General features: G+C 45.5%; 1 protein-coding gene across 1 annotated transcript; it reads right to left on the reverse strand.

Annotated features, from left to right (window-relative positions):
• Positions 1-637: 637 nt before the first annotated feature.
• Positions 638-1618, reverse strand: LOC133261124 (olfactory receptor 1S1-like). Its single transcript, XM_061439678.1, has one exon. The coding sequence runs from the start codon at positions 1583-1585 to the stop codon at positions 638-640; it is 948 nt and encodes a 315-aa protein (XP_061295662.1). The 5' UTR covers positions 1586-1618.
• Between the last annotated feature and the right edge of the window lie 10503 nt (positions 1619-12121).

The following is a 12121-nucleotide window of genomic DNA, read 5'->3' on the forward strand; positions in this document are numbered from 1 at the left end:
GTTTTGCACAGTGCTGGCCCCATGTATTGCTCTGTGATGAACCGTGTTCTGTATGACTGAGTTTAGTTTGGAGAAATGCTACGTACCTAGCCCCCTGGAGATTTATACTATACTAAAGGCTCTGAGAAAACATCTAGTTCAGAAATTTTGCTCCATTTAGCTCAAAGATGCCCCAAATTATTTGAACATGGGACTCTTCATTTTTACAACTATTAAACATCTGTATGAATAGCAAATTTGGTGAAACAAGCTATGAGGAAAGCTGGCACTGAGAAAACTACACTGAATAAAGGGATTAATGACAACTGTCCTCAAAGATGCAACAACCAGATTGTAGGTACTCCATGTGCTTGTTATTAAAAAATCACAATTTTGTTTTAAAATTTATAAATAGTTTGTACCAAAGTTAGTAGTAACGCAGACTATAATCAAGATACGTAGAGCTCTTGTGAGTTACCATGGGGGTTAGGGGTCTTGTTTAGAAAAATCAGTGCTGTGTGGAAAAGTCCCAAGCTCTCAGAGTTTGGAATAGGAGACAGATTTCTGAAAGTCCACCAAAAGTTAAACCATCGCATCTATGCCATGAACTCTGAGCAGAATCAGCCATTCTGCAATGGGGACAAAGGAATTCAGATGCTCAGGGCATCACAGGGAGAGCCCTTCTCCCATGGAGGAGTCCCCTCAGGGCCCCTTTCATGTCCTTGTTCCTCAGGCTGTAGATGAAGGGGTTCATCATGGGGGTCACCACAGTGAACAGCACCGCCCCAATCTTGTCTCTGTTGTCAGGGTCAGAGGATGAAGGGAAGAAGTAGACCCCTGCGATGGTCCCGTAGAAGAGGAACACGACTGTCAGGTGAGAGCCACAGGTGGAGAAGGCTTTCCACCGCCCCTCTGTGGGTGAGAGTCTCAGGACAGCCCTGACGACGCAGACATAGGAGATGAGGGTGAGGGCGAAGGGCAGGGTGACGACCCACGAGCCCACGACAAAGAGCACGAGCTCATTGGCCGTCGTGTCTGAGCAGGACAGCCTGAGCAGCGGGGCCAGGTCACAGAAGAAGTGCGGGAGAGCATTGCCATCACAGAAGACCAGTCGAAGGAGCAGAAGGGTGTGTGTCAGGGCGACAGCATTACTGAGGACCCAGGGGATGGCGGTCAGCCAAAGGCAGAGCCTGGGTCCCATGATGGCCGTGTAGTTCAGAGGGTGGCAGATAGCCACAAAGCGGTCACAGGCCATGACCCCCAAGAGGAAGTTGTCAATGACAACAAAGACAATAGAAAAATACATCTGTGTGACGCAGCTCTCATAGGAGATGGATGGACTCTTGGTCTGAATATTCATCAGCATTTTGGGGACTGAGGTGGAAATGGAGGAAATATCAGCAAAGGCTAGGTTGGCGAGGAAGAGGTACATGGGGGTGTGAAGGTAAGAGTCCAAGCCGATGGCCAGAATGATGAGCCTGTTCCCCACCACGGTGGCCAGGTACATAGCCAGGAAAAGCGCAAAGAGGAGCTCCTGCTGCTCAGGTTGGGTGGAGAGTCCCAGGAGGAGGAATTTGGAGACGCTCGTTTGGTTTCCTAGATGCATATTTCTGCTGATCTGGAGAAAGGACCGCAAAGTCTTCACCCCCACAAGGAAACCCAATGTGGTACTATTCAACTGGGGTCACGGGGAAGCCTGAAGGGGAATGAAGGGTGGAAAAAGGTTACTTAATAAGGGAACTATTTCAGCTGTGCAGAGACTCAGGAAATGCCTTAGAAAGAAAAGACAGGAACATGATAGATACTTCTCGATGAATATGTTTTAAGCTCTAACATGGTTCTGAATGTGATTTTTACAGTTGGCTCCAAATGTTGTTAGATGCCCTGAATTGAGGGCAATAAGTGATGTACGTGGTTTTCTGAAGATGCTAGATCAGCCCTGAAGGAGTTACTTAAAAATTGAACTAACTGGTCCTAAGACCTTTCCCACCACTCATCTGCATCCTTTTGAAGAGTCATTAAAGTGCAGAGTTTGGGAAAGTAGAAACAGCTAAGTGTTAGGAACCCTTATGGGAATATATTGTCATGTGGGTGCTCCTTCTCATTCAAGTTAGGGGGACACTCCCCCAAAAGAACTGTTCTTGGAGAATGTGTACAAGAAGGGGAGAACAGAATTTTACTTCATTCGTGCTTAGATGTTAGGTGGATGGAGAAGTTTAGGGGACACGTAAAAACCTAAAGACTCGGGTTTGCCTCTCTGTCTAAAGCTGGGAGCTCAGCGCATCAGCTCACGACTGATACGGCAGGACCGTCCTGCATCCTCACACGGGACAGAGAGCGAGTTGCCCACAGGCCAAGTGGTGGCTTCAGGAGGTCATTGAGCTCAAGCCTCCTTGTTGGGACTCCAACCAGGAAGAAGCCTTTTGTGGTAGAGGAGGTTATAGAATAAGGGATCAGGGAGGGGCTCTCTGATGAAACAGCAGTCATAGAGAGATCAGGGAGGAAACTCATCACCCTTGTCAAGGAAATGCTTCATGGACCAGTCCCTAAAAGGCCTCTGAAGAATCCCAAGTGTTCTCACGATGGAGCAGACCTGCCACCCACAACTCACAGCCCCTTAGTATTCCATGGCAGCAGACAGAAGACATCCCCATTTCCACCGCCAGCCTTCTCCTTGTGGCTCCCTGCGACACACCCCCACACTGCAGAGCAAACTCAGCTCAGAAGGGAGGATGCAGGCTGCGAAGGACGTGAAACTAAAGTTTCTGTTCATAACTGGGCCGGGCTTTTGAATCCCTGGTGAAGTAGGCCTTTAGTACCAAGGTAAAACTTATTTTTAAAAACTAGAAGCAACCAGAAAGGCATAGAGACCTCCCAAGATATTACCCGGGGGTCAGGGAAGGGAGATTAGACCCAGTCTGGTTTTCTTTGTGGCTTATTGGGAACACTATTGTCTGGAGAGCCAAGCGGTGCTGGTCTGGTCTTTCCTGATTTCTCCTCATTTTTTGCTCTCCTCTACTTATTCCCAGAATTCTCGTCCTTAAACAATGAGAGAGAGCCAAGTCCCCAGGTAGCTTTTCTTTCCATGAAGAGGCCAGGAAAGAAAGAAAGAAACCTCCACCCCAGGGTCCTGGAAGACCGAAAGGGATCAGAGACTGGAGCAGGGTCCCCGAGGTCGCTCCGACCCTGAGAAGCTTGACTTACAGATGAAAGACGGATGGGGGTGGAGGGAGAGAGAGAGACCGAGGCTTGGATGTAGGAGAGAGGCGCCAGGGCCAAACTAAAGTGAGATAAAGGACCAGCGGCATGTCCCTCTAACCCCAGGGCCAGACACGGAGCAGCCTTCGAGGGTCCTGCGAGGGTTAAGCCCTGGACTGGTTTGGGATCGACTAGCATGAGCAAGTGTGTATTTTGAGTGACAATCTCACCTTCCTGCCCTCCCTGTCCTGCCACCAGAAGTCCTGCAAAACTTGCCCGAGTCCCTGGGGCCCCTGCCTAACTAGCTGAGAGCCGCGGTGCTACAGTCTAAACGGGCTCACCTCTGAAAGACGCTAGGACCTCAGGAAGTCACTGGACTGAAGACCCCGCAGCGTAGCTTGTTGACGACAAGGCTGCAGGGGGAGACAGAGAGCAGGTCCCGTGTACTTCCCAGAAGCAGGCTCTTTCCCCAAGCACAGAGCTGATAAAGGCACGGGCGGGCTCACATGGGACAGTCAGTTCCTCCTAGGCCCCTGGGGACAGTGTCCCTGAAGGCTTTCCTCAGGACAGATGGGTGTTTTCACACCCCAGGCACCACGAGGTGCGCGGGGAACAGACGGGCTGCTCTGTTTTCTTGTTTGTCTTCCGGGCCTCTTCCCACCTGTGATTTCCTATTTGAAACTTAGGTGCTTAATGCTCTTTGTAGCAACTGAATTGTTTGCTGCGTGTCTTATGTCCCCAGTGAACTGGCAAGCATTTTGAGATCGCCTTCTCTGTTTCCTCTCTAGTGCCTAATCGAGGGGAAACAGTAAACACCCTGAGAACTGAGGGTAATTCCTGCACTAGGGATTATGACTCCAAAGAGACGCCGTCTCTCATGGAAGTGGGTAGACTACAGTCTCCGTCCCACTTGAGTGAAGGTCAGGGTTGGAAGGGAATCTGGGGACCGAGGGATTCAGCACTCGGGGCTCACAGTTGCAAACTAAATAAACTCTGGGTTTTTACGAGTGGAAGAAACAGATTGAGATGATACTGGCTGGTTCACAGATACACTGGGGAGGCTGCAAATACGGACCCTGAGGTAGACAGGAGAAAGGGATGGTATGTAACCAGAGACATAAGCAAAATTCATGGACTCCTACATCTCATGATTGCATCTGCTTCATAATATAATTCAGTGATTTCTCACCCTAAACAAGAACACTCACTCCCCCTTAACAGGAAATGACTTAACCTATAGGCTGATTGAGTTCATGAGTAACGTTCAAAATAACTGGGTGATGGAGAAGAAAGCAAAGGCAAGCTGTTTTATCTACCTATCATCCTCTGTCTGGTCATGACCAGAAAAGAAATGTGTGTGGAACCAGAATCCTTTTTTCTACAACTTGTCCATGAGGGATACTTTTGAGTTCCTTCTCCTACTACTGTTATGATCTGAAAGTTTGTGTCCTCTTAAAATTCACATGTTGAAACATGACCCCAGGTGATGGCGTTAGGAGGTAGGGTCTTGGAAGCTGATTAGGTCATGGGGACAGAGCCCTCAGGAATGGGATTAGCATCCTTATTAATGAGGTCTGAAAAGCTCCCTTGCCCCTTCCACTTCGTGACGATGCAATGAGAAGATGGCAGTCCGTGAACCAGGAGGCAGGCTCTCAGACACTGAATTGCTACAGCCTTGGTCTTGGACTTCTAGCCTCCAGGACTGTAAGCAATAAATTTCTGTTGTTTATACGCCACCTGGTTGTATTTTGTTATAGTAGCCCGAAGGGACTATGATAACTACTATCTCAGCATGGGTCTTCTCATTTCTAGAGCCTGAAGGAAGAATCCAAGTCTTGAAATTTTATTGGGAAGATGAAATCCCACGATGTAAGGAAGAGGACAAGACAAGGAACAGAGGCTGGGCTAGATGCAGTATAATGCAGTGGAGTGAATTACTGCAAGGGTGAGTGTTCACGAGATGCAAGAGCTGGGGAAAACTACTCATCAGATAAATTTTATTATGTTAGACTCCTCTGCAAGGAGAAATCATAGCTGGGATCAGTCCAGGGAGAGAAGAAAGGGACACCTGTGTACCCCATTTCTTTTCTTCTCTTGCTTCCCATCCACCAAGGCTCACCCCGTGGGGACCTGACTCTCTTGAACTTGCATGCTGCATCATCTGGCCCCTCGGTGGCCACACAGAAGGTCGGGAACCACATTCCTCAGTACGACTGTTGATCTGAGTCCAGAGGCTGAGGGGAATTTGCGTGGTCACGCGTGGCCCAGCTTCAGTGTGGGGGAGAGCTTGGAAAGAGGCAGCAGCATTTGGAAGGAGAACTATGTCTTTAGAAAGAAGAGAGTAATATAAAGCTTGTGTCCAACACGATCCACCTCTTGTGCTACTCATATCTATTCGTGCCCCTCCTTATCTCTAGTTTCATTTTTTTTTTTTTTTTGCAAAACAATGAAAATACTGAGAAGGGAAGTGCAAGTCCAGTCTGTCTAGAGGTCCTCATCCTTTTGTTCATCACTTCCCAGCGATCCCTTTAAGGAGGCTTTAAGGGAATGACATGGTTGGATGAGATGGTTGGATGGCATCACCGACTCAATAGACATGAGTTTGGGTGAACTCTGGGAGTTGGTGATGGACAGGGAGGCGTGGTGTGCTGCGGTTCATGGGGTTGCAAAGAGTCAGACACGACTGAGCCACTGAACTGAACTGAATTGATAGATCTTTTATTCTCAATTCTCTCTGCTCCCATGTAATAAATACTATGAAATAAGATTTTTGTCAGACTGGGCTGAGCTTTTTGTTGTTCACTCACCCAGTTGTGTCCGACCCTCTGTGACCCCGTGGACTGCAGCACGCCAGGCCTCCCTCTCCATCAGCAACTCCCGGAGTTCACTCAAACTCATGTCCATCAGGTGGGTGATGCCATCCAACCGTCTCATCCTCTGTCGTCCCCTTCTCCTCCTGCCTTCAATCTTCCCCAGCATCAGGTCTTTCCCAATGCGTCAGCTTTGAGCTTTGGAGAGGCACAAACAGTTAAAAGGCGTGTTTTCCTTTTTCACCCCTGAAGTACTAACTTTTGACCACTTGGGGGCAGTATCACCCTGGTTGAGACCGCCCCCGCTTCAGGGTGGTGGACAGAGTCACCTCCGGGAAAACTAGGGCGAGAGTGTCAGCACAGTCCTCCAGTCTGTAGCTGATGCTGAGACTCTGATTAATATTCTTCCTTTCCCTCCGCCATCACTAAATCCTAAATGAAGGACGTGTGTGCTGGCATAAAATGGGGTTTCTCAAGTTGCTTCATAAGCATCACCCAAGCGTGGGGTCTATCCTCTGAAGACTGTGCTCCATCTCTGCTGAATAGCTTCCTTTTCCCAATGCCGCGAGTGCCGTCCTTTTCCTTCTCAAGAGGACTGGATTGAAATCAAAAAAAGGACACCAAGGCAATTCACAAATTGGATCCAGTGGACAGAGAGAAGCCCAAGCGATGATCACCATCGCATATAAAATACGTACTGGTTTCCACTGTTGTTGTCTGCTCACTAAGTCGTGTCTGACTCCGCGACCCCATGGATTGCAGCACGCCAGGCTTCCTTGTCCTTCACTGTCCCCTGGAGTTCGCTCAGATTCATGTCCATTGAGTGATGTTATCCAACCATCTCATCCTCTGCCGCCCTCTTCTCCTTTTGCCTTCAATCTTTCCCAGAATCAGGGTCTTTTCCAACGAGCTGGCCCTTCACATTAGGTGACCAAATTATTGGAGCTTCAGAATCAGTCATTCCAATGGATATTCAAGGTTAATTTCCTTTATGATTGACTGGTTTGATCTCCTTGCAGTCCAAGTACTCTCGAGAGTCTTCTCCAACACCACAGTTCAAAAGCATCAGTTCTTCATTGCTCAGCGTCCTTTATGGTCCAACTCTCACATCTGTACACGACTACTGGAGAAACCATAGCTTTGACTATACGGACATTTTTGGCAAAGTGCTGTCTCTGCTTTTTAATATACTGTCTAGGTTTGTCATAGTTTTCCTTCCAAGGAGCAAGTATGTTTTAATTTCATGGCTGCAGTCACCATCTGGAATCTGGACTTTGGAGCCCAAGAAAATAAAATCTGTCATTGCTTCCACTTTTTCCCCTTTTATTTGCCATGAAGTGATGGGACTGGATGCTATGATTTTAGTTTTTTGAATGTTGAGTTTCAAGCCAGCTTTTCCACACTCTTCTTTCACCCTCATCAAGAGGCTCTTTAGTTCCTCTTCACTTTCTGCCATTCAGTTCAGTTCAGTTCAGTCACTCAGTCATGTCCGACTCTTTGCGACCCCATGAATCGCAGCACACCAGGCCTCCCTGTCCATCACCAACTCCCAGAGTTCACTCAGACTCACGTCCATCGAGTCAGTGATGCCATTCAGCCATCTCATCTTCTGTCGTCCCCTTCTCCTCCTGCCCCTAATCCCTCCCAGCATCAGAGTCTTTTCCAATGAGTCAACTCTTTGCATGAGGTGGCCAAAGTACTGGAGTTTCACCTTTAGCATCATTCCTTCCAATGAACACCCAAGACTGATCTCCTTGCTATTTAGGTTGGTCATAACTTTCCTTCCAAAGAGTAAGCGTCTTTTAATTTCATGGCTGCAATCATCATCTGCAGTGATTTTGGAGCCCCCCAAAATAAAGTCTGACACTGTTTCCACTGTTTTTCCATCTATTTCCCATGAAGTGATGGGACCAGATGCCATGATCTTCGTTTTCTGAATGTTGAGCTTTAAGCCAACTTTTTTACTCTCCACTTTCACTTTCATCAAGAGGCTTTTTAGTTCCTCTTCACTTTCTGCCATAAAGCTGGTGTCATCTGCATATCTGATGTTGTTGATATTTCTCCTGGCAATCTTGATTCTAGCTTGTGCTTCTTCCAGCCCAGTGTTTCTCATGATATACTCTGCATAGAAGTTAAATAAACAGGGTGACAATATACAGCCTTGACGTACTCCTTTTCCTATTTGGAACCAGTCTGTTGTTCCATGCCCAGTTCTAACTGTTGCTTCCTGACCTGCATACAGGTTTCTCAAGAGGCAGGTCAGGTGGTTCTGCCATTAGAGAGGTTTATTTGTATATCTGAGTTTGTTGATATTTCTCCTGGAAATCTCGGTTCCAGCTTGTGCTTCATCCAGCCCAGAATTTTGCATGATGTACTCTGCATACAGGGCTTCCTTGGTGGCTCAGATGGTAAAGAATCTGCCTGCAATGCAGGAGACCCGGGTTTGATCCCTGGGTTGGGAAGATGCCCTGGAGAAGGAAATGACAACCCACTCCAGTATTCTTGCCTGGAGAATCCTCATGGACAGAGGAGCCTGGAGGGCTACAGTCCATGGGGTCACAAAGAGTTGGACATGACTGAGTGACTAAGCACACAGAACTCTGCATATAAGTTAAATAAGCAGGGTGACAATATACAGCCTTGTCTTCTTTCCCAGTTTTGAACCAATTCATTGTTCCATGTAAGATTCTAACTGTTGCTTCTTGATCCACATACAGGTTTCTCAGAAGACAGGTAAGTTGGTCTGGTAGTCCCATCTCCTTAAGTATTTTCCACAGTTTGTTGTGATCCACAGTCAAAGGCTTTAGCACAGTCAATGAAGCAGAAGTAGATGTTTTTTCTGGAATTCCCTTGGTTTCTGTATGATCCAATGGATGTTGGCAATTTGATCTCTGGTTCCCCTGCCTTTTCTAAACCCAGCTTGAACATCTGGGATGTCTCAGTTCACATACTGCTGAAGCCTAACTTGAAGGATATTGAGCATAACCTTGCTAGCATGTGAAATGAGTGCAATTGTGAGGCAGTTTGAACTTTCTTTTGCAGAATCTGTGATTTTATGTGGTTTTCAAAGTCACTGCTGAGAGAGAGATGATCGTTATGAAAATACCTCTTGTGTTGATTTTTGACGGTGTACTGCGGCTTATTTTTAACCCACCCAGTATCCCTGAAACAAACTGCCCGAGATGTACTGTTGTACGGTAATCTCTTGCATTCAGTGATTTCCCCACCCAGCCATCTCTCCCTCTCCATGCTTTAGTTGTAATTGGACAACACCCACGTGCTTGGGCAAACACTCTCTATGTGGTTTTCTTGGTCTTCAACATGTGGGAATGGGAAATTGAAATTTCTGGGAATTTGTACGAAAAGTATAAGGTCATAAGTCATTCTTAAAATATTTTCAACATTCTTAGTACTCTTTACTCATTAGTTCACGTATCTAAAATTTGCTTAATAATTACAAATTTTAGGAGTTTTAGTATATACTAAGTACTGTAGACTATAGGGGATGACGTGGTGGCTGAGTCAGTAAAGAATCCACCTGTAATGCACGAGACTGCCTGCTGTGCAGGAGACCTGGGTTGGATCCCCAGGTCAAGAAGATTCCTTGGAGAAGGAAATTGCAACCCACTCCAGTTTTCTTCCTGGAAAGTCCCATGGACAGAGAAGCCTGGCAGGCTACAGTACATGGGGTAGTAAGAGACACAACTTAGCCACCAAAGCACCACCGTTGTAGACTACAGAGAACAGCCAAACACTGGAAAATGCTCCAGGGACATGACTGCACAGTACTTGGATAAATGAGCATTCAGGTCTCCCAATACGATTAAAAGTATTAGACAGAATCATGTTAAAAGTGCCAGTTTAAGGACTTATTTTTTCTATATTATTTCCTGGAACATGTCTCATAGGATTTGTGTAAAGTATCTTATGCATATAAACACTACTTCCTTTACTTGCAAGAATAACTCACTGTTAACAGCAAACAGACCATGAACACACACATGGGAACAGCTACCATCAAGACTGACTGATCAGATCACGACGGTTTCTCCCAGTGCTTCTAGTTCTGGCCTCAGAACTCAATTTCCTGGTTGGTCCCCACTTTCTTCCTGACGTGAGTGGATCCCTCTGAATCAGTAACCTCTCTGTATTGATGGTTATGCTTTGTTTATTTTTTTAAAATTAAATTATATTTTATTTCTTTTAAAATTAATCTGTAATTTATCTGCAGCATTATATTTGTTTTAGGCATACAACATAGTGATTCAATTATTGTTGTAGATTGTATTCCATTTAAACTTTTGGTATTTTGGCTATTTTCCCTATGCTGTACAATATATCCTCGTATCTGATTTATTTTATACATAAAAGGTACATATTTTGTACCTCTTACTCCTCTTTCCCTGTCTTGCCTTTCCTCTCTTCCCTCTCCCTGCTGCTAACCACTAGTCTCTTCTCTGTAGAATTTTTGTAGACTTTTTGATGATAGCCATTCTGACAGCTGTAAGGTGCTATCTCATTGAAGGTTTTCATTTGCATTTCCCTGATAATTAGTGATGTTGAGTGATTATTATGCTTTAATTCCTGCAGCAGAATTATAATAACTTTCTCAATTTTCCTGATTTCGCAATTACCTTTTTTCAGACTTTGGATTTAAAAATAAATACTTTCTTCTGGGGGAGGGGGCGTGTGGGGAGAAACACCAGGAAGGAATTTCCACACAGAAGCGCCACTCCTGCTGCTGTAACTCACCCTTTTTCTCATCCACCAGCAAAACTGTACGAAAAGGGTTGGAGGAATTCATTGTATCAACACGCTAGTGATATTTCTGTCATGTGTTCTGGCCACAATGTGCTTATCGATTCACAGTGGAATCACATGGTTACTTGATTATATTGCGTGATAAACTGCGTTTTAATAAAGTTCTAATGAGACAGGCATAGTTAGAGAATGCCAGCAGAAGGGCAGGGTACCTCCTGGGCATACGTCTCTGTAAGTCATTTGATACCAAGAACAGACTCACAAACCCAAATGGCTGCACATGAAAAGGATGAGCAGGGCTTTGAAAGAAGTAGAAAATTTGAAAGTAGCAGTGAAGATGCAGGAGAGGAAAAGTGGAGGAAACCTAAAATAATTTTGCAAGTTCTGACTTCCACTTATGCTACCATGAGTCTACCTTGTTACCAGGGGCTGGGGGGTGGGGGCGGGGTATGTGGGGGAGGGGTAACCATCATTTTCTCAAAGAAACATCATTGATTGACAGGTCAGTCCCATGATATGACTCATGATGCACTGATATTCCACTCAGTGTTCTAATTTCTTCACACAAAGACTCTTATTTTAAGGGAATAATTTATTAATAAGAAGGAGGAGCTCATTACATTCAGCTAAAATATATTCAGGAAGGTAACTGGGGGAACTCCGTAATTCAATGGAAAGGACTGATCAGCACTTCAGAGCCTTCTTCCCAACAGGGTAACATTTCAACACTCTTCCTTTTGCATGGTGCTCAGTCATGTCTGACTCTTTTACAACCCCATGGACAGTAGCCCACCAGGCTCCTCTGTCCATGGGATTTTCCAGGCAAGGATACTGGAGTGGGTTGCCATTTCTTCCTCCAGAGGATCTTCCTGATTCAGAGACCGAACCTGTGTCTCTTGTGTCCCCTGCATTAACATGTGGATTCTTTACCACTGAGCCACCAGGGAAGCCCCTTCCTTTGGAATTCCAAGTTAGTTTTCTCTATGATTTGTGACAATGAGTACAAATGAAAGGAGGCAAGAAAATGCAGTTGCAAACTTTTGTTCGCATTCTCAACAATGCCAAGTTCACTATATACATTTAATTGATTCATTATGTTCTGATGTGACTTGACCTGGGTTTGTTCTTAAGCAACCTGCCCACCAGAGAACTTTCTTTCTCTTCTTCAATGTTTAGTTGAAAGCAAAGGCATTTTTAATATTGTTAAATCTATAGCTGTTCCTGGAATAAGTAACACATGTTTAGTTCTCCCTATCATGTGAAATTATATAAAACATTTTAAAGCACTAAATCTAGTTTTGAAGAGAGGAAGTAACCAAAGCAAAAAGCGTTAATCTAGGGAAAACATTAAAAATTTAGGAAAAACACAAAAA

Source organism: Bos javanicus, chromosome 15 (assembly GCF_032452875.1).
Source record: "Bos javanicus breed banteng chromosome 15, ARS-OSU_banteng_1.0, whole genome shotgun sequence".
Taxonomy (NCBI): domain Eukaryota; kingdom Metazoa; phylum Chordata; class Mammalia; order Artiodactyla; family Bovidae; genus Bos; species Bos javanicus.

What these genes read in the sequence shown, in the direction of transcription:
- LOC133261124 (XM_061439678.1), bottom strand. Translation starts at nt 1,585, where the DNA reads ATGCATCTAGGAAACCAAACGAGCGTCTCCAAATTCCTCCTCCTGGGA.